General features: G+C 44.1%; 2 protein-coding genes across 4 annotated transcripts; both read left to right on the forward strand.

Annotated features, from left to right (window-relative positions):
* The first annotated feature begins 8906 nt into the window (after positions 1–8906).
* Positions 8907–18372, forward strand: LOC127333370 (uncharacterized). Its single transcript, XM_051359764.1, has 20 exons — positions 8907–9216; positions 11151–11207; positions 11506–11533; positions 11633–11755; positions 11918–12029; positions 13067–13104; positions 13200–13253; positions 14763–14831; positions 14903–15019; positions 15132–15200; positions 15784–15863; positions 15985–16116; positions 16191–16461; positions 16539–16631; positions 16734–16898; positions 16983–17107; positions 17197–17317; positions 17591–17715; positions 17804–17965; positions 18050–18372. Exons 1-20 carry the CDS (start codon positions 9122–9124, stop codon positions 18087–18089), a joined length of 2076 nt encoding a protein of 691 aa, XP_051215724.1. The 5' UTR covers positions 8907–9121; the 3' UTR covers positions 18090–18372.
* Positions 18373–18878: 506 nt separating this feature from the next.
* LOC127333372 (protein TPX2) lies at positions 18879–24042 on the forward strand. Of its 3 annotated transcripts, none has more exons than XM_051359765.2 (21): positions 18879–19247; positions 19360–19457; positions 19562–19620; positions 19880–19989; positions 20064–20274; positions 20371–20479; positions 20564–20683; positions 20815–20910; positions 21306–21482; positions 21570–21632; positions 21716–21796; positions 21877–21956; positions 22032–22110; positions 22191–22319; positions 22431–22520; positions 22609–22728; positions 22807–22973; positions 23074–23182; positions 23305–23364; positions 23471–23565; positions 23648–24042. In XM_051359765.2, the coding sequence occupies exons 1-21, from the start codon at positions 19076–19078 to the stop codon at positions 23730–23732; spliced, it is 2310 nt and encodes a 769-aa protein (XP_051215725.1). In that variant the 5' UTR covers positions 18879–19075; the 3' UTR covers positions 23733–24042. The 3 variants fall into 3 exon arrangements, with proteins under 3 accessions (XP_051215725.1, XP_051215726.1, XP_051215727.1); XM_051359766.2 differs by having other exon boundaries at positions 20067–20274; XM_051359767.2 differs by having other exon boundaries at positions 19565–19620.
* The last annotated feature ends 1717 nt before the right edge of the window (positions 24043–25759 follow it).

Consider the following 25759-nt stretch of genomic DNA (forward strand, 5'->3'; position numbering starts at 1 on the left):
GACTGTTAAGTTGAACTTCCGCCTAGAACCTTAAGCTACATCCAATCACACTTGAACAATGGACTAAGCCTTGAATTGCAAGTTTTGCGTGAACAGGGTTTCACTCAAAGTCATGACCAGTACATGGCTGCCAGTAGCCTACCCCGCGGGTGAAGCATATGCGTCATACTTCATGGTCTCTTCATGAGTTTACTAGAGATCACCCAAATCTCATAGATTGCGACGTTTAACAATCGGACTCATATAGGTGTGTTATTTCAAGAATGCTCTGTAGGACAGCATCTTTGCTAAAATAGCCAACATAAACACATTAAGGCTTGTTGCCAACCTGCCTTACAGCAATTGAGAGTTGTGCATCTTCACATAGAGAGGGTTACATAATACTCTCCTCAATTAAACCACTAGTTTGTTCTTCCCATGTCCTAATTCACGGGATCTCCGATCACAAAGGTTGGGTTACCACTATGGCATAACATCAACGGGTCTCAAACCCATCTCCCTCGATGCACTTTCTATCACATTACGTGATAGTCCCTTTGTAAAGGGATCTACCAGGTTTTTGTCTGTTTGAATATATGTAACAGTTATTACTCCGGAGTTTCGCAATTTCCTGACAGACTTCAAACGTCTCTTGACGTGTCTTGATGACTTCGCATTATCCTTAGAATTGTTCACTTTGACAATTACAGTTTGATTGCCACAATTCAAAAGGATTGCCGGAACAGGTTTTTCAACCACGGGCAAGTCCATCAAGAGCTCACGCAACCATTCTGATTCAACAGTGGTTGTGTCTAAAGCAGTAAGTTCTGCTTCCATAGTTGACCTCGTCAATATGGTTTGCTTGCAAGATCTCCATGATCTTTGCGCCACCTCCAAAGGTAAATACATACCCACTTGTGGCGTACAGATCAGCTACATCTGAGATCCAATTCGAATCACTATATCCTTCAAGCACAGCTGGGTGTCCTGAATAGTGAATCCCATAACTCATTGTACCACATAGGTAGCGCATGACCCTATCAAGTGCATGCCAATGATCAGTACCCGGGTTTGACATGAACCTACTCAACTTGCTAACAGCAAAAGAGATGTCGGGTCTAGTTGCGCTCGCTAAGTACATGAGTGAGCCAACGATCTGAGAATATCTCAATTGATCTATGGCAATCCTCCGGTTCTTGCGTAGTGTCACACTGGGATCATAAGGTGTTGAAGAAGGCTTGCTATCAATATAGCCGAACCGGCTCAAGATCTTCTCAACATAATGAGATTGCGTTAGAGTAATCCCACTCTCGTTCTTAATCAGCTTGATGTTCAGAATCACATCAGCTTCTCCCAGATCTTTCATATCAAAGCTCTTTGACAAGAAAGACTTGACCTCGTGCATTACTTTCATGTTTGTACCAAATATCAGAATATCATCCACATACAAACATAGTATAACACCTTCGCTCCCACCATGGCGATAGTAAACGCACTTGTCAGCCTCATTGACAACAAAGCCTACAGAAGTTAAAGTTCTGTCAAACTTCTCATGCCATTGCTTAGGTGCTTGTTTCAGGCCATATAAAGATTTCAGCAACTTGCACACCTTTCTTTCTTCACCTTTTACTACAAACCCATCAGGCTGATCCATATAGATTTCCTCTTCCAACTCTCCATTAAGGAAAGCTGTCTTTACGTCCATTTGATGAACGATAAGACCATAGGAGGCAGCCATGGATAGTAGTACTCGAATGGTGGTAAGTCTAGCGACAGGTGAATAGGTGTCGAAGTAATCTTCGCCTTCTCTTTATGTGTAGCCTTTCGCTACAAGCCGTGCCTTGTACTTTTCAATAGTACCATCAGGTCTTAGCTTCTTTTTGAACACCCATTTGCAGCCTACAGGCTTGCATCCATGGGGTCGTTCTGACAACTCCCAAGTTCCATTAGAAAGAATCGAGTCCATCTCATTATGGACAGCTTCTTTCCAGTCATCTGCATCTGAAGATGCATATGCCTCTGCAATGGACGTGGGAGTATCATCCACAAGGTACACAATAAAATCATCACCAAAGGATTTTTCAATCCTTCGTCTCTTGCTCCGTTTAGGAGCTTCATTGTCATCCTTCTCAGTAACATTCTCATGTGATTGTTCAAAATACTCATTAGATGTACTGGACTCAGGAATTATCTCAGTAGAAATTCTAGCAATGCTATGCATATCTTTCATAGGAAACATATTCTCAAAAAATGTTGCATCACGAGATTCCATAATAGTATCAACATGCATATCAGGTACCTCGGATTGAACTACTAAAAATCTATATCCTACACTCCGCGGAGCATAACCTAGAAAGATACAGTCCACTGTCTTTGGTCCAAGTTTGCGCTTCTTAGTAATTGGAATATTGACTTTCGCCAAACATCCCCATGTGCGCAAATACGAAAGTGATGGTTTTCTCCCAGCCCACTCCTCGTAAGGGGTTTTATCTTTATTCTTGTTAGGAACTCTATTCAGGACATGACATGAAGTCAACAAAGCCTCCCCCACCATGCCTTTGATAAACCAGCAGTGGCTAACATGGAATTCACCAAGTCGGTCGGCGTGCGGTTTTCCTCTCGGCAACCCCGTTTGATTGGGGTGAATAGGGAGGCGTCCTCTCATGAATAATGCCATGTTCCTCACAGAATTCATCAAAGATTTTAGGAAAATATTCGCCACCACGATCCGACCTGAGACGCTTGATCTTTCTCTCTAGTTGATTTTCAACTTCGGCCTTATAAATTTTAAAGTAGTCTAAAGCTTCATCTTTAGTTCGCAACAAATAAACATAGCAAAATCTAGTCGCATCATCAATCAATGTCATGAAATATCTCTTTCCACCTTTTGTCAACACACCATTCATCTCGCATAGATCAGAATGTATGAGTTCTAGAGGTGCCAAGTTTCTCTCCTCGGCCGCCTTGTGAGGCTTCCGAGGTTGCTTTGATTGCACACAACTATGGCACTTAGAACCTTTGGCAATGGTGAAATTCGGAATTAAACTTAAACTGGACAGCCGAGACATTAAACCAAAATTAATGTGACATAAACGAGAATGCCAAACACTGGTATCATCACTAACATTGCCACAAATATGGTTCACAGACTTATTACTGAAATCAGAAAGCAAAAAGCGGAACAAGCCTCCGCACTCATAGCCTTTACCAATAAATTGTCCAAACTTGGAAACAACTACTTTATTCGACTCTAAAACAACCTTAAACCCATCTCTGCATAGAAGGGAGCCGCTAACGAGATTCTTGTTCATAGTAGGGACATGCTGCACGTTCCTCAGTTGCACGATCTTCCCCGAAGTGAACTTCAGATCTACCGTGCCAACACCACGAACAGAAGCATGTGACCCATTCCCCATCAAGACGGAAGAATCCCGGGCGACCTGGTAAGAAGTGAACATGGATATGTCAGCACACACATGAACATTAGCACCTGTATCAATCCACCAACATGGAGTTTGAAATACCGAAAGAACAGTAAAGAGATTACCGTACCCATCAGCATTGCTAGGGGTCACCGTGTTGACTTGCCTCCCCTTTTTCTTGCGGTCTGCCCTCTCTAGACAGTCCTTAGAAAAGTGGCCAGCCTCTCCACAGGTAAAGCAGCTCAGATCTGCTTTGTTTATCATCTTCTTCTTCTTGAAGGTTGTAGTCTTCATAGGCTTATTGAAGGAGGGCTTGTTATTCCCTTTGTTCTTGCTGTAGGGTTTCTTCTGCACCATGTTGGCGCTAGACTGACCCTCTCCTTTCTCAGTATTATAGCCCGAGCTTTCTCCTCAACATCAAGAGACGCTATCAGATTTTCAACTGATATCTCATGTCTCTTGTGTTTGAGAGTTGTGGCAAAGTTCCTCCATGAAGGGGGCAACTTAGCGATGATGCATCCAGCCACAAACTTGTCAGGTAAGGCACACTTAAGGAGTTCAAGCTCTTTCGCAATGCACTGTATCTCATGAGCTTGTTCGACTACAGAACGGTTGTTTACCATCCTGATGTCATGGAAGCTCTCCATGATGTATAGTTCACTGCCTGCATCGGTTGCACCGAATTTAGCATTCAGTGCATCCCAGAGCTCTTTACCATCTGTTATGTGCATGTACACATCACACAGACGATCAGCAAGAATACCCAGAACGCATCCGACGAAGAGAGTATTGTTTTCCTCGAACTTGTTCTGATCTTGGTCAGATATAGTTCCTTCAGGTAAACCATCACTAACTTCGAACACTTTCAGATGAGTAAGCCAGAGCGTGGCCTTAACTTGCCACCTCTTAAAGTGCACACCGGTAAACTTATCCGGCCTCAGTGCATCAGCAAAACCAGCCATTGTTAACTCAGGAAATTGCCTACAATTAGGTTTTTGGATTGTTGGATAATTAGGCACAATTTCCATGATTAATTCCAGAATATAAAACATGATGACAACAACTACTAACATGTGAAACTCAAACATACTAGATGCATTAATCAACATGAGTAGCAGCAGCGCAAACGGTAAAGTATCCATCGATAAACAGATCGAGATATGTCGCACGTACCGATCTGGTGGTGGTGGCGGTGGAGGTGTAGCAGATGATGTTGCAGCAGTAATGTTGTTGATGACAACGTTGTTGACGATGGGGACGACGGGTCGAAGTAGACGGCGTTGAAGACGACGGTAGGCAGCACCGCCCGACTTGGACGGAAGGCGACCCGTGATGAAGAGCTTGAGCAGTCGCGCAGAGCGCTTCCCAAAAACCTAATTCGCCCTCTCCCGTACAGGATCGCAAGGACGAGCGGTTCCGGAGACCTGCTCTCCCGTTCGCCGATGCACGTCGGCGCGCAGGATGGAGTAGGCTACGATGGCGGCGCAAGCAGAGAGAGGTGGAAACCCTAACTCGTGTATTGGATGTGTTTCTGCGGTAGCCGGGCAGGAGATTATATAGGCTCGGGAAACCCTAGGCAACGTGGGCCACGCCCACGTGCGTCCCACGTCGCACGAACGTTTCGAGTCGGTTACAGATAGCCCACGATCCGGGAGCGACCCGAACCGACTAACTGCGACGCGTCCGTCTAGGACTCTGTTCGTTTTCCTGAGCTGCAAAAAGTAAGGAAAGTCTCGGCTCGAGGCTCAATCCACTCACCACGAGCGCGGCGCGGCGCGGCGCGGCGCGGCGCGTCGAGTCGAGACGAGCGAACGAGGAGGAGGAGGAGGAGCGCGCGTGTAGCACTCCTATTCTCACACACTTACTAGTGGTGGAACAACCCACCTTATAAGGTGGTCTAACTTCCTCCCAACTTTCCATGTGGGACTAAACTTCCCACCTCTTGCCACTCCCTAGTGAGCTGCCACCAACTTGGGCTCAAACTCACAAGGCTGCCACTATGTGGGCTTTGAGATTTATAGGAAAAACTGAAATCTAATTTGGGCCACTAAAAGTGGGCCCAATATTTCAACACTACCTTGACCCTCTCCCTGGCCTTCTTGTTGCCCTCGGGCTTGTCGGCGTTTCTCCCACTCATGTCCTCCGCTTCATCATCCATGGTGAGTAGTGAGTTGGATTATGTTCCATCGGCCTTCAAGGGAGCGGTAGGATCTATCGGCCATGCTCTTGGTGCGAGGCTTTAGCTGGTGGTACAGATCCTCAATGTGCTGCCAATAGCGCTTGCCGCCTTGGTCCACTCCGGTGCACGCATCCATCCCCACCTTGCTCCAAGCACGGACCAAGATGACGTCTTCGATCTCGCTGTAGTTCGCCGTGCGTGGCTTCGGCGTCGACGAAGAACCGGCAGCAGCCGGATCAACCTCAACCACCTCCTCCTCGTCACCCTCATCCTCCTCCTCGTCATCAATATCTTCGACGTTGCACTCCCCATCGAATGCATCGATACCGGTGTCCAAATTCACCGCGGATTCGTTGAGCATGTCCATGTAGGATGTTGTGGACTCAACATCGAACACCTTGTCTACGTCCATGGTGGGTGGCGGCGGCGCGGGCGACGCATCGGCCGGAACGGAGGGAGGAGGGGTCGTGGCCTTAGAGGGCGGTGGAGGCGCGAGGCCGATGCGGCTAATTGCCTTTGTCCGCACCTTGGCCGACGCGGCGCCCCTCGGCCCGGCCGCCTTGGTCTTCATCCTGCCCCCCTTCTTGGCAGTCGGCGGGGCTTCGACCGGCGAAGCTGCGGCCGCCGCAGGTGCTTCGAAGAATTGCTTCGGAATCCTCTTCCTCTTCGACGGGATGGTGGCGGAGATCATGGCCGAGACGACGCCGGCGTTCGGCGGACCTCCGAAGGGGACATCAACCACCGCGGCCGAAGGAGGTGCACCGCCGGCGGTAGGCGGCTCTTGCGGACGATTCATGGCAGCGGGATCCGGCCGGGAAGGGCGGGGCGGAGGAGATCGGGCGGCGGCGGCGGTTGGCTTCAGCGAAACCCTTCGCGCGCAGTGGAGTGGACGATACCGGTTTGGCCCACTATCCCCGCTCCCACCCCGCACAAGTAGGGGGCGAAGACCCGTCCCGTAATCCAAAACAGCAAAAATCGGAGCGGGGACCATTTTTACGGGGCGTGCTAGACGGCCGGGTAGAGCCGAAACCCGTATTGTGGCGGTTATTATACGGGTTTACCCCTTTTAAGGGGTCTGTTAGACATGCTCTTACCAATATTTTAGCCTGCAAGTCCTCATGGCAATTGGCAAGCTCGGGTTTTTTTTTTTACGTATTACAACGCCCAATTTCTTTAGTCATGTGTTGAAATATGCGATAATAATATAAAATTCATGTTTTGATCACACTTACTAGAGGCGACCACGCAAGTCCTCATGGCAATCTAGCGGGCACTACGTGGAGGATGGAAAGGATCGATGGAGATTGAGATGGCGAGGCTGTGTCATGGCTGATGATATGGCATGTCCAAGCTAACGATCTTACCATCGAGTTCACACCAAGGGTGGTTTGACGGCAAGATACCTCACCTAGGTGCAAATGTTCGCAACAAAACACAAGTCAATGCACTAGTAGTGGTATGTGGATGGAGAGAGATACAAATGGCATTTTATCCACTGATCCCGGTGTCCACGGATATCCGGCCAGCCGGCAATGGTATATTGGTATGGAAGGATAGTTACATCGACATGATTCATGGGATGGATATCCGCTAACTCACGTGATGGCACATGCAGGGGCGGAGCTACGTTAGGGCCGACATGGGATGTGGCCCGCCCAAGATTTATCCCGTCCTTCGTTATTCTTGCTGGGCCGGACCAAGAAAGCTCTCGTTTCTAAAAAAAAAAAAACAGTGTTTTGGTGCAGCCTGGCCCGCCCAGAAATATTGTTGTACCTCTGCCACTGGGCACATGTAGAGGATTCGCTCTTTGGATATCCAACAGATACCCGTATACCATGGGTGAAACTTGTAATATCTCTTCAGTTACCCACGATTCAACTTATCATTTATGCTATCTTTTGTTATATCTTTTCAATGCATGAATTGTTGTGTTGGAAACTTGTAATAAAAAAGCATTGGCTATGTTCCATGAGATTGAGATGAGATAATTATATATTTTGTGGTGTGATCGTGTGAGTTTTTTTATATTTTAAGTACCAAGTGGTTGAAATATTTGTTGTTGTAATATTCCTATTATTGTTGTTGAGATGCCCATATAATTATCATATATTGCTATTATTTACTGAAGTGTTGCTGGAACATTGTTATGTAGATGTACATAGTGCGTATGGATAACATTGTTATGTAGATGTACATAGTGCGTATGGATATCAATAGATACCTGGCGGGTTTGGATATGGGGCGACATCCATGCTCATGGATACCTTCAGTGAGCACGGTAAAATGAGGTGAGATGAGATAGTGTATTGTACCGGCATGGTCACTATGAAGTACCTTCCCTATGTATATTCTTTTCAGTGGTATTTGAGTGTGGAACGACTTGGGGTGACAAAGCAGGAGAGAGGGATGGTATACTATAGATGGAGCTGGATTAAGAGTGTTTATCAAGGGTGAAGGACTACGCCTTGTCATCTCAGTGCGGGGATAGAGAAATTGCGGAACCACATGAGAGGAACGGGTTGTGAAGGAGAGAGAATAAGAGAAAGACGCCAGGGTTTCTTTCGCATGTGTTTCTACACTCATATGCACACATAGTACATTTTGATCAATATCTATACATCTTAGTTTTCTCTAAGCAATGCACAAATCACATGAGATGGCGGAAAATGGAAATGATGTTCGTTGCCACATGGTAATAACTGTCATGTCTCTATATCAATAGAAACTTTTTTATATAGTAACACACATGCATTAGCTAGGTTGCTTAAAATTATAGCTTCTTGTCAAATTACATTTCAAGCAAAGTATAATTTTTTTTAAAGCTGTGTGACTATATTTCTATACATTAAAATTTTAATGTGTCTTATGTTTAAATGTGTAAGAAACAATTACAAATACTTTTATGACTTATAAGCCAGCCAAAAACTAAAAACTAAATTCTAAAAACCTAGAAGGCATGCGCAAACAATAATCCTAGACTTACGGACAGTCTAGGCTACGGGAATCCTACGGGATGAGCTGGAGTGAGCTGATTGGTGGAGTTTCTGTTCCTTGCATAAATATCGGACCACGTTCACCTGCCTGCAGTGAGTCCGTAAGTATTTTTTGTAGAAACTGTCCGTAGACCTAGCATTACTCATGCGCAAATCGAATCGAAGGAAAAATTGTCAAAGGCGCTTGCCACCTCGTTGCAGAGCAGATCCACGGAGGTGGGACATAGCATTATGCCGTCCCCACCATGCAGACGCAGTAACCCTTCCTGCCTCTGACCCCAGGGCCCCACCTTCCAGCTCTTCCACGCGGCCCCACCACCTTGGCCACTCCAACTCGCCCGGCCAGATGAACAGCACCAAATCTCGCGACATGTAAAAATGGTCCAAGCCGGAACCAGCGAGCCGCCGACGACAGGGTAGGCGACACCCCCGAATCAAGCCCTAGCCCCGGCGGACGACCAATCCGGCGGTCTCCTCTTCCCCCAACAACCCTAGCCCCGGCAGCGGCGGCGGCGGCGGCGAGATCTCAGGGCGAGGGGCGGGGAAGGATGTCGGACTCCGCGTCGATGGCCGCCGCCACAGAGGCGCGCTTCAGCAACCGCGACCTCATCGGCCGCGGCTCCTTCGGCGATGTCTACAGAGGGTTGGCTCGCTGATCCCCGCTCACGAACACATAGTTTTTTTTTTTTTTTTGCCCTCCCTCGCACGCAGAATTTTTAGCTGGTATGTCTCGGCGGCAGCCGTCCATTTCGCGTTTGATCGAGCGGCATTGGGGACTCGTACAGCTCATGTCGAATTGGGCATCAGGGGGCAGGATTGTGGCGATCAAGTGGCCAATCTAGTGCCGCTCGTGACGGTTTTCACTGATTTGGTCCTGTTAGTAAGGTGCCATTGGTGGTTTGTTCGGGATCTGCGTGGAAAGGGTTCGTCGTGAATGCTGGGTGGGGGATTTAGGGGAACAAGCAGTACTAATCGGGTCAAGTTTATGACTACATCAGATAGGCACACACATCTGTACTAATTTAGTGTGAGATGGCAGGGTACCTGACTGCGATTCTATTGAATCTAGTGCGAGAATCCGTCCGTATTTTGAATATCATTCCCAGTTGCGAATTTGCTGAAGCTGGGTCTCTTTTTTTAGGAAGAAAATTTATACTTGCATGTTGGTAAAAGCTTGTTAATGATGTGTTATTGGCGATGAGCTCACAACTCAGTCACTCGCACAATACCACTGAATGCGGGTTTCTCGAGTTAGTAGTCGAGTGGCAGAAACAGTGTGTGCGTGCACTGATTTTTCTGCATCTGATTATTGTAGTAGAAACAACAAAGTAAGCCACTTGTTCGATAGCTACCCTGTGATGTATTTTTCTGTTTCATCATCTCCTGTTCATTAAGCCAACTAAGTGGTGATTGCAGAACCAAGTGTTGTTTTCAAATACATAATGGTTATTTTGATTCCATGTCTAATGTTATGTTGATTGTCCTGAAATGATGCTAGAACTAATAATTTTTTATCTGCATTAGATTGAAGCAGATAAATTTAACCTGTGGGAGACCATTGTTGTAGGAAATGCTTCTTAGGTCGTCAGTAATTTCGTGAATATAGTAGCTGTTAGAAACTTGAGTTGGTCTAGTTTGTCAGAGTTTGCTATCCAGTCTAGTGCCAGTATGTTAAATGAGTGTACTGTTGTGTTACTTGTGTTATTCGTTTTGCACATTATGCACATAGAGGCCAACATGTTATTTCCATAGAGGATATTTTCAAATATGTAGACATTTGCTAAGCCATATGTAGCCCATGAGTTGTGAATTTGCTGAAGCTGGTTCTCTTTTTTTAGGAAGAAAATTTATACTTGTATGTTGGTAAAAGCTTGTTAATGATGTGTTATTGGCGATGAGCTCACAACTCAGTCACTCGCACAATACCACCGAATGCGGGTTTCTTGAGTTAGTAGTCAAGTGACAGAAACAGTGTGTGCGTGCACTGATTTTTCTGCATCTGATTACTGTAGTAGAAACAACAAAGTAAGCCACATGTTCGATAGCTCTACCCTGTGATGTATTTTTCTGTTTCATCATCTCCTGTTCATTAAGCCAATTAAGTGGTGATTGCACAACCAAGTGTTGTTTTCAAATACATAGTGTTCAAATGTTATGTTGATTGTCCTGAAATGATGCTAGAGCTATTACAATCTAGGTTTTATCTGCATTGGACTGAAGCACATAAATTTGGCCTGTGGGAGACAATTGTTGTAGGAAATGCTTCTTCTTAGGTCGTCAGTAACTTAGTGAATATAGTAGCTGTCCGAAACTTGAGTTGGTCTAGTTTGTCAGAGTTTGCTATCCAGTCTAGTGTCAGTACGTTAAATGAGTGTACTGTTGTGTTACTTGTGTTATTCGTTTCTCATATTATGCACATAGAGGCCAACATGTTATTTCCATAGAGGATATTTTCAAATATATCAGTAGACATTGCTGAGCCATATGTAGCCCATGAGTTCTATTTCTAATCCTTTTCTTTTATTTGGGATGAAATAATTTAATGCTTATGGAATGTTTACTTGTGTTCATTCATAGGTTTGACAAAGAACTGAGCAAGGAGGTTGCAATCAAAGTTATTGATCTGGAAGAAGCGTGAGTCCTTAGCCTAAATTTCATTTTGAGTCTATGCTTCTTGAAGTAGCACATTAATTTTATCAGGATTTACACTATAATTACCCGTGTTATTGGTTGCATTATTTCCTGCTATTTAAACCATGTCTCTGTTTACTCTAGGACGTTTGTATTTTTCCGAAGTAACTTTTGCCATGAAAATGTGTTTGTTTTGTAATATCAAAAAATCTAGACTGAAGGATAACCTTATTTCATATTGGTGACTGAATTCAAGATATTCATTCAACTTTTTAATATATTTTTAACCTATTCTATGCAGTGAGGATGATATTGAAGATATCCAAAAGGTTCTTCTAACTTATGAGTACTAGGTTATCATGGTATCAACTTATGGTGCAATTAATACAGAAAGTTCTTTTCCTAAAAGGATTCCTTTCATGTTGCAGGAGATATCCGTTTTGTCACAATGCCGGTGTCCATATATAACTGACTATTATGGTTCTTATCTTCATCAAACCAAACTGTGGATAGTAATGGAGTACATGGCTGGTGGTTCTGTTGCTGACCTAGTATGTTTTGTATATTCTGTATCTTGATTGACAGAACACAATACTTAACACCATGTACATAGTAGATACATGTGTATTTGATGAATCATTGCAGTTTCATAATCAGTGCAAACTAGTTGGTTCAAACTGTGATGTTGCTCCAACTTATATCTCCATATGTAGCTTCAAGCTGGCCCTCCTCTGGATGAAATATCTATTGCATGCATTCTAAGGGACTTATTACATGCAGTTGAATATCTGCATTCTGAAGGAAAGATTCACCGTGATATTAAAGGTCTTGATTACTCCTCTCCTTTAATGTTTTCTTTCTCAACTGCATTTGTATCACAACATTGACTACTGCTTTGAGAAAATGCCAATCTGGTAACCACTAGAAGGCTAGCTCCTAAGCAGCATCAATCTTCTTAGTACGTAAACTGGAACTGATCCTACTACTAAGCTGTGTTTGCTTCCGGTGATCATGGGAAATTTATCGAGGAACTCAAGATTCATCCCGTATGTTAGATCTCCCTTTGTAGTTGATAATCCATTCCCGCCTCTATTGCCGTGGATGGCATCACCACCGTAGCCTGCTCTAGCACCACTTTGTTTAACCTGCACTGGGAAGAACCATGTGAAACGGAATATATGAGCACCGAACAGCGTCCTCTTGTGATCCTCTGTACGTTTACCACTTAACCTTGAATCACAGATTGAACCCTACCTATCACCGTGTTCTCCTGTGTCCAATGGGCAAACAACCAATCATATTTGCACTGTATCAAAGGCTGCTGGCAAGGACACAACTTCTCAAAGAGATCTTTTGGCAATCGAAAAACAGTTCCTACTCATGGGTCTTATCTCTATCCCATGATTTTGCACATACACGTATTACTCATGCATGAATTAGAAATGAAAGGGAAGAAAAGGCATGAATGATAACCATATATAAGTATGCCTGCCACAAAGTTTTACCGGCCTTTGCGATCCATTCGTTTGCGTGTAAGTTAGAGCCTTTTGGTTCACTTGTTTTTCACATGTCAGAGAAAGGTGTTTGCCTGTTGTTCCTAAGGATTGAACACATCAGTGATGCATGTGATCTTACGGTTTTAAGTGCTTCTATAATTAATCCATTGGTTGTCATCCTTTAGTTATTAATATGGACGCGGCGCTAGGAGTCAATTTTAGAATAAAGAAGGATGGCCTACTATGCAAGCATTATGGATTGATTAATACTGGCACGTTGTCTCCAGTGCATATATTTTGTATATTGCGTTATTTAATACCAAGTATAACACAAATTTAATAAAAACATCATGTGACGTTTTGCAGCGGCCAATATCCTCTTGACTGAAGGCGGAGATGTGAAGGTATCACTTTTGTAGAGCATGTGGATTATCTATGTTTTGTAATGTTATTACTGTGTAGCATATAATATATTTCTAAAGTTGCGTGTACTCCATAGGTTGCAGACTTCGGTGTTTCTGCACAGCTGACTAAAACAATGTCTAGGAGAAAGGTACCGTTTTAACCATGATTATGTAATGTCATGTCCTTAGATGATTCAGTGTTTCTTCATGCATCAGTAACCTGTCGACTTCTTCTCAGCTACAGATATAATTGACTAGGCTGTATGTATAGTTGTTATACTAATAAATGGAAGTTTTGAAAAAGAGCGGTATTTACCGTAGTTGCACTCGGTATTTACCATAGTTGCACTCACCTGAATAATTCTTATTTTTGCATGTGTAAGTTGTCAGTTTCTATTGTGGACAAAAGTTGCTGATCCTATCCAGCTTGACTGAATGTAGCTTGTTCATCGCCACATCTTTTTTAAAATTATGTCTTCTAGTACGAGTATGTCATCTCCCCAGCGTGGTGATTGGACCTTTGTTGACATTGTTAGTAGTCTGTCCTTCGTGGAGTGCATGTGGGCTGGCCTTTAATTGGATACAAATAGGGTACCTTGGTGGTAGTGCTGCAGCCCTCTAACCAGCCATGCAAAGCAAAATACTGATTTCCACTGCTTCAGGAAACTGATAGCTGGCTGTTCATGGTGAACCGACTAATAATGACCAATTATGACTTTTATGCATGTTGTTTTCCCTTTTAAACCATGTTGTATCGTTGTATGACTTGGTCAGTAGTCTTATTCGTAAACTGGTTTACACGGAGCAAATTGCCCAAATAGATGGTTCTGGACCCCAAACAGGCCTGTTTGCAATTCATGCTTAGATTGGCTTTACAACTTCATTGGAGTAAGGAACCTTGCTTGTGGCCTGAGGCTATGTTGCACTTCATGCGTTTATCCGAGTGATCTACAAACGACGGAAATCTCTCTTGCCTACCTCTATCTCTCGAGAGGAAACACAAGCTCTTTTTACCTGTTGGGTAATCATTCGATTAAGTCTTAAATGAGCCCCTCTAAAGTTTGAGGAAAATGAACACATTTTTGTTCGTCGTCCTGGGCTGTATATCCTCTCAGAACTCTGGTCATTGAATCAAATTAGCCATCCTTTTTTTCATCAATAAAACAACTAATATTGCATGTTGTGTTGCTCTTCATTTTCCATTTACAATCACAATTAGTTATTATAATGGAATTCGAGCAGGAGAATGGTGGCCTACTCTTGGTAACATCTGGTGAGTGCGAAAGTGGGTGATTGGATCTCATTGGTCCGGGCAGGAGGGAAAAAATCAGCCTTATTTATGATTGTGCATCTTACTTGACATGGATTTTGCTGTTAAGAGAGGCAGAAAGTAGGGAAGAAAGGGGAACACGTGGATGGTTCAGGGAAATAACACTAGTTATGTTTTCTATTTGTGCAACCACACATCTTTGCACCAACTGAGTGTGCACTAGATGAAAGTCCCTTTGACTGTAATGTTGTCGTTTAGCTTAATATAGGGAACTTGCTTCGTCCTTTGAATTATGTACAAGAAATGTGATTTGTTTTTCAGTTCACATAAATCAGATCAGAATATAGCATGGTATGTTGCTAATGCCTAATGGCTTTCATTTGTCCAGACATTTGTTGGAACTCCCTTTTGGATGGCACCTGAGGTTATTCAAAATTCTGATGGGTACAATGAAAAGGTGCTTTACACATTTGTTAAGCATTTTGCTTCTTACTGAACGTCATTAAATAAACTTGTGTCTCAATGCAGGCGGATATCTGGTCTTTAGGTATAACTGCTATAGAAATGGCAAAAGGTGAACCCCCTTTGGCAGATATTCATCCCATGAGAGTTCTTTTCATGATACCTCGTGAAAATCCTCCTCAGGTGTCATTTGAGTACTTTTTACAATATTATCTAGTAACTTCATTGCATTTTGTTGAAGCTTTTGTTATTCACTTTTTGCGAGAACATAAGTGGTATATTTATTAACATGCAGCTTGATGACCATTTCTCTAAACCAATGAAAGAGTTTGTGTCACTATGCTTAAGGAAGAATCCAGCAGAGGTAATATTCTTGTTTCATTGTTCTAACAGTACAAGGAAGAACTTCCGCTGCACTTGTTTAATAGAAAAGCTCCATATTCACAAAAACAAAGTTACCGAGAATTGTTCACACTCTTTGTTCTTTTGAATATATGCAGTGTCACACTTCTCTTAGTAATTTCCCATTATCCATTGCGACATCACTCGTTCTGTACTGGCCATTGATTTGGGAGTCCCACTAGGATGACTAACATCACAATATGCCACGAAGGGCTCCAATTCTGCCAGATGTAATTATAGAACAGGGGATGAAATGTGATCTAAGGAAGCTTTGTGGAGAAACAGGGATAATACATAGGCTTTGTGGGTATTTTGTTGCAGGCAGTAGTAAATTTCGTACATAATTCTACGTAGATGTGTTGCCAATTTAGTTGCTATGCTGAACTTCAGAATAAGTTTTCTTTGTGAGTCCTTTGATCATCTTATTTGAGATTAATTAATAAGGTAATCATGCCTAAGATGAAAAGCCAGTCAATTTTATAGTCTGTGTCAACATTGCCATTTGCTTAAATGTTTTTTTTTTCCTTTATATTACATTCTCACAGAGGCCTAATGCTAAGGAACTTCTTAAGCATCGTTTTATAAAAAATGCCAGAAAAACTCCAAAACTTTTAGAGAGAATAAGGTATGTGATTCTTTTCTTATCTATGTTTTCGTCGTAAAACACATAGTTGTTTGATTGATAATTGAAGTGTATTGATATCTATATCATTTTCTTTGTGTGCCTCTATTACTGATATTGGCAGAGAGCGGCCAAAATTTTCCGTAAAAGGCAGTATCGATGCCACACAAAATGGTCACCCACAGATTGAAGAAGATGATTATGGAGGTACTATCAAGGTTGAGAGGAATACAAAACAAGCAGCTTCTCCCTCCAGGTATGTTTATTAAAATAGTTACAAATAAACTTTGTTTTGTGTTCGTGCGCCTGATTAATTTTCTCGTACTATAGTCAAGCAACAGTTAGGAAATCTGCTGGCTGGGATTTCCCTGAGAGATCGGAGGGCACAGGAACTGTTCGAGGTGGTTTAAGACCACCACAAATAACCTCCACCAAAGATGCTAGATTTGATACGTCTCATAATCCAAATACAATAAAACGTACAGCTGATCGAGAAAATCAGTGGAGAACATCTGGGACTGGATTTGAAGAATCACCCTCAGTAAACATGTCTAAAGAAGCTCAGACTGATCATGGGAGACTAGAAAGTTCTACAGAAGAGGTAAGATCTTAATCAGAATCATGCAATCTGTAAATGGTTAATAGTTAATGCTGATTTTAACTGTGGGTTCTTGCCAGAATGACCAATCTGTAAGTGGGTCTGGAACTGTGGTGTTACGCTCTCCAAGAGCTTCTCAGGTTCACTCAGCAGCTCCTAACCACAATTCTAAGGTACATTAATACCAATTTTATTTCTTAATATTCACAGTCCTACCTTGCCCTAAAAATAAGACATAAAGTAAGCAGCAGCATCTGATCCGTCGTATTCATTAGCCTCCCAGCAGATTCTCCTCATATGAAGATATGTCTATCAGTGGGACAGTTGTTAGGAATCAAAGTGAAGAACCAGAAACTCCACGATCGTCAAGGTCAAGGCTTGGGATACAAGAAAAACCATCAAATGCTTCACTTGAGGATAGTGCTATTAACCTTGCGGAGGTAATGCACATGAATTATTTTGTTGCCAAATTCTCGCTTGTATGGTCAATTCATAATTATAATGCACTTGAGAAATATATGCAGGCAAAGGCTGCTCTACAAGCTGGCTTCAGAAAGGGTAATGCTAGGGAAAGACCAGTTATCAACAAACATGAAAAGGAATCACATGAACCTAGATTTTCTGGGGTAAACAGTCATGAGGTTCGAAGGTATTTGAAGCTTAGTTTAAGCACTGTTTTGACTTGCTCCTGTGTTATTTATGTATCCTTGTTTAACAGAACTATGTTCTTTGTTCTAGTGAGAATGTTGACTCACAAAAAGGTCGCAAATCACGGCAGCCAGCTGATGGGCAATCAGCTTCTCGAGCTTCTGTAGCTTCACCTGCACTCTCATCATTGATAAGTCCTTCTCTGAAAGAGGTAAAGTATATTAGGCATGTCCCTTCTTCCAATCTAAGTGGCTCGGTTATTGGAGTAGAGTGGTAAAAAACTAATTTTACGTTTGTATCTCTAAAATCTCATCAAGACCAAAGTGCTGTTCAACTCATTCACTGTTCTCCTACTAGCCAAACCGAATATAAAGATAATCAAATTCCTAAAATAGTTTACTGTGCCATTACTGTTGGAGTATATTACAGTATTGTCACTCCTGAAAAGTCTCTCAACTTTGGACTGCTTGCTATCCCGTTGCAGACTACTGGTGACAAGTTTGAGGATCCTGTTGTCCATGCAGTCCTCAGTTCTCTGATGGATCTAGAACATGAGATGCCTGGATCATGTGAGGCATTGGTTGGTAGATTACTACATCGGCTAGGGAGGTACGGCCTTCACACTTGTTGTGTACGCTTCCGTCCTTTTTGTTCAATGTTCTCCAGCTTATTGTGCCTCATGATACCTCTCTTGCAGCTCGAAAGATCCGTCGTTGCAAAGTCTGCATGAGACAGCAGTGTCAATTTTTACAAAGAAACCCGAGCCTCCGTCTGAGCCTGTAAGCAACAGAAAACCAGCTAGTATGCCACCATTGGCTGCTCCTACCGTAAGCCCTCTGGCGAGGTTCCTTCTTACCAGGTTGGTTTAGAGGCACATTTTCTCCCATCTTGATATACACCCGAAACACACAGGGAGGTGATAGCTGTGTTGTCATTGGTGCAGGTGGCAAAACCAGGTTTCGCAAGACCTTAACTCCGTTTGATCCAGGCAATCCAGAATTCTTGCATGTTCTGATTCAGTGTATAATTGATGCTGAGTGTACATAACTCTTTTTATCTTTAGAACCCCCTTTCCGCTAGATGTTCTCAGCGGCTTATGCTGTCATCTGTTTGTTTGATTTGTTGTGTTGTACCTGGACAACATATTTCCTGCCCATTTTCGAATGTAACTGCTACCGACATAGTACATGTATGACATCAGAGACACATGAATACCATATCCAACAAAATCTTGCAAGTTATACCTGAAAATTTTGTGAACTTTTACAGTTGAGGTGGCACAAAACTTTTGATTTTTTTTTTTTTTTTGCATCTATTAATAGATGTCGGAAGATTTGTCTAAATTTAGATGTATCTATATTATACTAAAGGTGTGTAGATACATTGGAATTTGGACAAACTTTTGACACCTAAAAATAGACAGAGGTCTACGTGAGTATTCATTGGGATTGAATACCATATCCAGGAGGATTTTCTTGTGAAGTTATCTCTGGATTTGACTTTTATTAGCTTGTTTAGCGATTATTCTCACTGGATGAAAACCCCAAGGGTAACAGGGATTCTTGCCTGGCCCGACCGATCGATCCTATTGACCTCATCTACCCGTTTCCTTAATCGTTGGTCCCTAAAAAAAAAGTTACTTATCCAGTTGTTAGAGCATTAATCTGGTTGGGCTCCACTACCAAAAAATAGCCGTTGCGCAGGAAGCACCCAGATCCAGCAACCAGCAGTATTCTCCGTTAAGACTTGCCCGTTTGGCAGTCGGTGAACACTTGAAATCTCCCGACCGTTGCGGCCCTCTCCAACGTACCCAGCCTCTTCCTCCGCTCCGATCCCCCCGCCCGCATCGCCCACTTCCCAAATCAGAACCATACATCAGAGCAGACACCACCACACCACACCAGGAGAGAGCGACAGAACCCTAGCTCGCGTGCTCCTACCCCCTACCCCTAGAATATTCCGCCCGTCCATGGCGACGGAGAGGAAACCCTCGCCGCCGCCGCCGCCGCCGCAGTTCCAGGTGGACGAGGCGTACGAGTACCGCGCGCCCAAGTACTTCGACTTCGTCGCCGACGAGACCGACGACCAAGTCCGCGCCGCCGAGCGCTGGTTCGAGGCCGGCGCCAGCCACGCGCCCTCACGTACGCAACCCCCTCCCCGCTCCCTCCTCCTCCCCTGTCCCCTTCCTTCCGTCTTCCCCGCGCCGATCCGCGGAATTTACCCTGACTTCATCCCCTCCCCCGCCGTGCGCAGCGTTCGCCCCGAGGATCAAGGAGTCCAGAGCGGCGGTCAAGATCGACGGACTCTGCGACTTCGCCGACGCGGAGGACCCGCCGGCCCCGTCTCCCAAGGTACCAAAATAGGGGAAATATTAGATTGCTCCGATTTTGCCCTAATTTGGACCGTTTCGTTCCCTGTTCGTCCCCCATCATCCTATTGGTATCTGTGGCTGTAGAAGGAAGCGACCGAGGAGGCCGCGGGCAACAGCACCTGTCTCGCAGGGAGCGTTGATGGGTAAGCGCTCGACACTTTCTATTTTTCTAAAATAATACATATATCTCCGGCTCCTTGTGATTGGAACTTCATTTGGTTCCGTCGGTACATGAAAATTTGCCTACTACAAAACTCAATCTGTCCCTTGTACTTGCATGAAAAATCGCCTAGTAGAAACTCAATTTGCCCCTTGTACATGAAAAATTGGCTACTAGAAACCCAACAATTTCTCCCTTGTTTTGTGTTTGACATGTGAAATGTCTCTGCTTGCCTTGATCAGCGCTGCTCCTTGTGCGGACGCCATGTCGGAGTCGCCGCCCGCAGCCGAAGAGATGGAGGAGTCGCCAAAGTCTTTCGAGTTCCTTCTGCCCAAAGATGCGGCTGCAAAATGTGAGCGAGCTAGTATTTTCTTTGATGAATGGCAACTCGGCTCTGTTATGAGACTAACATGGCCGTGTTTTTAGCAGCAGGTGGTGGGTCTAGCACCCCGAAGATTCAGAGGCCACCAGCACCTGCGGAAGCTGCCAACCCTGCGCCGAGTCGCGTCAAGTCAACGATGAAAAGCGAGTTGCGCACTCCCAAGGTGCAGGGGAACAACGCATCCACTGGGCCGAAGAGCGCGCGGCACTCGAATCTGACGCAGTCCTTGCTGACATTGAAGAAGAGTGTGATCAAGTAGGAGAAATATATACTTACTGGCTTGTAACATGCTGCTATCCAATCTTTGAGATGGTTTTGCTTACTGATGTTCTGGTCTTGTTTGGTTCTTAGGGGTGCTCGTGATGCGGTGGCCGGAAAGGCAGCTGCTGTTGCAAATGATATTGCGCAAGAACATCAGGCTGTGAAGAAGCAGAAACTAGATGATGGAAGGACGAGACAGGTACTATGTCAGGAACTTGTAGTATTGAAGATGGAACTTGGAAATTCTTGTTATTGTCAACTTATGAATTCCTGCTGTGGCCAGATATTAAACGTCAAGACTCGGGTGCTGCCACACAAGGGAAAAGGTGGTTTAGCAGGAAGCACTGAGATGACATCCTGGTTGTCCATGAGGAAGCACCATGATGGCACACACTCTCTGAAGGTGACGACATCCTCGCCTGACTCTAAAGAAAGTTCAGTTTGGTGTTTCATGGGGACAGATGAAACTGCAAGTGTAATGTAATTTTATTATTTGTGAACTTGTACTTACTGTAGGTTTTGCTCTTTTTTCAGGAAGGAACTCCATATATTTCAGCAGCTGAAATGGTAAAAAAGTTCGAGTCGGGGACTAGAGATTTGGGCAGCCACCACAACAGATCAATGCCGAATGTATGTTCAAGTATCCCTTTCCACGTATTCTGTGAGAGTAGGTTGCCTGTTTTGTTTTTCTTGGTGTATCATATTCCACTAGCAGTATGGAGTTTGATAAATTTCGTAGGCTTATGAATCTGGGAGCATTTGATGTTGATAATGGGTACTGGAAGTCTACTGGAGTAGGAGTTTTACTTCCATATTGCAGTTTGTATGCACACTGAATCTAGATGCACAATGCACTTCACAGGTTTATCTATAATTTGTTCTCTTGGTGCCATGATATCTCCACTAGTAGCCCAGAGTTTGATGAATTGCCTACATTTGTTACCTCTGAGTATTTGTCGATGAAAACAGTATTAGTACTTGGTAGTTGATTAGGAGTCTTACATCCGATTGCATGCACAATGCAGGAGGATGCAGCAACTAAGTTACAGAGAAGGCCCAAACTTACGCTAACAAGGCCGAAGGAACCTGAGTTTCAGACCACCCACAGGGTCCGAGCAGTGAGGATGAAGAACTCTTCAGAGCTAGAGGAGGAAATGCTGGCCAAGATCCCAAAGTTCAGAGCACGGCCATTTAACAAAAAAGTGAGCTTTTTCCTGAGCTTGTGCTTTGACTTAGTTAATTGCATACTTCAGGGCATGAAGCCTAACTATTGCTGCTTCTGCTTTCAGATTTCTGAAGCTCCATCGTTCCCTCCTCTTCCAAGGACAGCTCCACATCTCCCTGAATTCAATGTATGCTTTCGATTTTCGTAACAAGTACACTGTGAACACCATTTTTGTCCACTAATTAAACTGTCCATTTGCATTGACTGCAGGAGTTTCACCTTAAAACGATGGAAAGAGCGTCTCGACATGCGGACACGTGTTCAGAAGCTTCTTCAGTGGGAACTGTGCAGGTAAGCATAGTAGTACGGTACATGGTGTTAGTAAGATAAATTGTGACCAGTACTGAAAGTTAAACTCTTCAATCTTGTAGAGTCATGGTAATAGGTCACTTAAACAGACTGCAGCGAAACCCCCACAACTTGCGACAGCACTGCGTGCAAGGCCATCAAGGTACTTAATGAGAAACAATAATCATTTTGCTGTATTGCAACATTATATATTCAGCTCTAACATCAGCTTAAACAGGGCGAAAAGTTCTCAGGAATTGGAACTCGAGGAATTGGAGAACGCCCCCAAGTTCAAGGCCAAGCCGCTGAACAAGAAGGTCTTCATCACATTTGAAGCTTATACATTTAACTGTACTATGCTCTGGGGCATCAGTCTGATGCACATCATTCCTTGCAGATTCTTGAGAGCAAGGGTGACATCGGTGTTTTTGCCCATCCAAAGTCTCAGGCAACAATGCCCAAGGAGTTCCATTTCCGTACCGATGACCGCTTGGGTCCTCCAGCAGTTACGGATCTTTTCGACAAGGTGGGTGTCATACCAGGGCAATACAAGGACCTTTTTTTTATATAATGTACTAAAACGAAAAGTTTGTCAGGATTTTTTCTTGCCTTTTGTAATGTACGGTCTATTTTGCAGCTTTCTCTATATTCTGAATCTTCCTCGTATCACGACAAGAAAGATGTGCCAAGACTGACGATACCCAACCCTTTCAATCTACATACAGATGTGTGTGAAATGTGTTTCTAATCTACAACATTGGCATTCTTCCCCATCTCTCCTGCAAGCAAATAACATTAGTGTACCCATGTTACAGGAAAGAGGTCATGATAAGGAGAGGCAACTAGAGGCACAACTCTTACAGAAGAAACTGGAGGAAGAGAAGGCCAGAAAATTCAAAGCTAATCCCTACCCCTACACCACAGACTATCCAGTGGTATGTACAGCGTGATATATGCTGAGTATATGCTGGTTGCAGGCCATCTCTTAACATACAGCTATATTTTCCACTCAGGTGCCACCAAAGCCTGAACCGAAACCATGCACGAGACCAGAAGGTTTTCAGCTGGAGAGCTTGGTGAGACATGAAGTGGAGCAGCAAAGATTAATGGAAGAAAGAGAGAGGATAGCGAAGGAAGAGGCTCAGAAGAGACTTGTCAGGGCACAACCGATACTGAAGGAGTGAGTAGCATATGCAATCTCTTGTTCTAAGGCCTCTTGGATTTATCTTGGAGAGATTTATCTTGGAGGAGGTTAATTAAGTCTTTTCATTTTGTTGCAGGGACCCTATTCCTCTTCCAGAGAAGGAGCGGATACCTCTTACTGAAGTGCAACAATTTGAATTGCATGTCGATGAGAGGGCAATTCACAGATCAGAATTTGATACCATGGTCAGTAATTTTGCCAGTGTGCTCTTTCTATCATTCATTGTGGAGCTGGGAAATATCGGTCGATACCTCTGAAAACATTAGATTGATTAGGAGGTTTCATGGGCCATTTCATTGCGATGCAGGTAAAGGAGAAGGAGATCAGTTACAAGAGATTGCGAGAGGAGAATGAATTTGCGCAAAAGGTACATATCCATCCATATGTTCCTCAAAATCTTGCAGTGGTGCAACAGCACATTTTTTTTCTTCTTCTGGTCTAGCGATTAACCACATTGTAATCTGTTCGTGAAGATTGAGGAAGAGAAGGCGCTGAAGCAGCTAAGGAGGACCATGGTGCCACAAGCACGGCCCCTCCCAAAGTTTGACAGACCGTTCCGTCCACAAAGGTGAGCATATAAACCACCATATAATGTCATCTCCATTGAGTTTTGGTCATCTCACAAGCCTACAACTGATGTTTGTGCGCAGGTCGACGAAGCAGGTGACCAGGCCCAAGTCGCCACAGCTTCAGGTGAATGAAAGAGGGGCGAGAAGGCACGCTTTCATGAGATGATCCCAGTCTCAAGCTGCTCCCCATATGTTGCCTTTTCTTTTCTTTTCTTTCTCCTGGCGCCAAGATCATCCCCTATCTTGTTGCTGATGTGCATCAGATTATTGTTTTCATTCTTTCTGATCGATTATGTAGTCAGTCGACACAGCTGACTCGGTGGTAGAGAAACTGAATAGTAGGGCCCTTTAGGATTCCTGATTGATGTTTATTGTGTGTATAGTAACTACAGTTTGTGTGTTGTTTGTGCACATTTCACTGCAAGTGCTGCTTAATCGTCCCGTTGCTGCAAAACTCATGTTGCTTTCCTGTGTCACGTCCCGTTTTCTGTGTCACGTCAAAACAAGATTGTGTGTGCACTATTTGAGCAAAACAGTCAAACTCAATGAAGTGCAGGCGCAAGAGTTCAATGCTATAACAACAAGTGGACAATGTAAACTTCGTACTGTATGGCAACCTAGCAGAACTCGCCTATCATTTACTGAAATGGAAAATTGGCAGGATCTAATTTCCAAAAAGAACAATGTATATAAATAACCATGTTACAAATGAATTAATCCCTACTTATCCAGTGTCCATAAAAGGATGTCTGATGTTTGTCTAAATTCGAACGTGTCTATTGTTGGAGGGAGTATATTAAATTCTTTTGAGTGTGTCTAATCACCATCTAGCTGATTTTCAGGTATCATCCAGATTTCTGTACTTCAATATCGTGTAAGACCAGACAGTGATACAGAACTGTACTAAAAGCCCGGTGATGCGAGGGCATAATCTCAAAATGGGCCATACTAAGAGCATCTCTAGTAAAATGGGCCTGGCCTGCAAAATAAGTGCCCTGGTTTTGGCATCCCGCAAAATTGGCTGACCCAGATTTTTTTTGCCGTAAACCCAAAACATGGCTCGGAAATTCGCATATACGCGGTTTCGAGGGCTAGGTTTTCAGTTCTGCGCATCCACACGGTTCACTTGGCGCGATAATATCTCAGTTGCCACGCACGAGCTGCCGTCGCGGATCTCCTCGCCTAGGCGTCATTCTCACCCCCGCCTCCCGCTCGACGCCATGGACTCCGACATCCCTCCGCTACCAGAGCATGTCATCGCGGGGGTCCAATCACTGCCTCTCATTGCTCCCCCAACTCTTGTCTTTGGCACCATCATGGACATGCCCGTGGCTACCGCCGGTGCGACGAAGTGTGAATGGTAGGGTGCTCACGTTGTGAGCCTTCCTTCGATTGCGCCTGCCCTGGGTTTGGTCCAAATCGTTGGGCCTCCACTGAAGACGAAGCTAAAGGCTAGCTTTTCCCGCGGCCCCGCGCCCCCTCTAGAAACCCTCTCCCTAACTTCAACCGCTCCCAATGCCTATGCGAAAGCATTATCAACACAAATAGGTTTATCTTTTTGCCCTCTTTGATGATTTTAGAAACTGAAATCGGGTTAGAAATAGTTTGTCCGGTGATGTGTTGCAAAGCGATAATGGGAGAGTGTATCTCGAGACGCGGTGATTGGCAACGATCAAACCAGAAAGAAGTATTAGCAAAGTACTGAGGACAAATTTGATTGGTTGAGGCCAATGACCAGTGAACGATCAACCTGCATGAGATCTCTCCTAGGCCGCTCTGATGCGATCAAGCAATGTTGTTCCCATTGGAGTGCTTGTTTGGAGCAAGTGAGGAATGCACCTCCTAGTGGGTGTATGATGATTACGTGAGTTCATCCTATTTTGTCCGCTCTTGTTCAATGTCACATGCTATTTGTGAGTTCAATCTAAGATTACCAACCTGGTTTGTGTATGTAGGACCGCATTGTATAAGAGAGCTACAAGGATATGGCTGCAAGCAAGAAGAAACCATTTTACCTTCGCCATTGTTTGAAGTTGCTACAACATAGTGAGAAGTGGAAATTGTGGGACCATGAGACTCCTCGACGAAAAGGCGGGCCCACTTCTTTGGATGACGATGATGGTGATGATGCACCGAGAGGAGGAAGAACAAATGGAGGCCAAATGGAAGAAGGAAAGTGAACCTAGAGGTGAA

This window comes from Lolium perenne, chromosome 2, assembly GCF_019359855.2.
Source record: "Lolium perenne isolate Kyuss_39 chromosome 2, Kyuss_2.0, whole genome shotgun sequence".
Taxonomy (NCBI): Eukaryota; Viridiplantae; Streptophyta; class Magnoliopsida; order Poales; family Poaceae; genus Lolium; species Lolium perenne.

Excerpts from the sequence above, each read along its gene's own strand:
- LOC127333370 (XM_051359764.1), top strand. The coding sequence starts at position 9,122 with ATGTCGGACTCCGCGTCGATGGCCGCCGCCACAGAGGCGCGCTTCAGC. Across the intron at positions 11,208-11,505 it reads GTTATTGATCTGGAAGAAGC|TGAGGATGATATTGAAGATA; the intron begins GTGAGTCCTTAG and ends TATTCTATGCAG. Across the intron at positions 15,864-15,984 it reads AAACTTTTAGAGAGAATAAG|AGAGCGGCCAAAATTTTCCG; the intron begins GTATGTGATTCT and ends TGATATTGGCAG.
- LOC127333372 (XM_051359765.2), top strand. The coding sequence starts at position 19,076 with ATGGCGACGGAGAGGAAACCCTCGCCGCCGCCGCCGCCGCCGCAGTTC. Across the intron at positions 20,480-20,563 it reads ATGATGGAAGGACGAGACAG|ATATTAAACGTCAAGACTCG; the intron begins GTACTATGTCAG and ends TGCTGTGGCCAG. Across the intron at positions 21,797-21,876 it reads CTTCAGTGGGAACTGTGCAG|AGTCATGGTAATAGGTCACT; the intron begins GTAAGCATAGTA and ends TCAATCTTGTAG.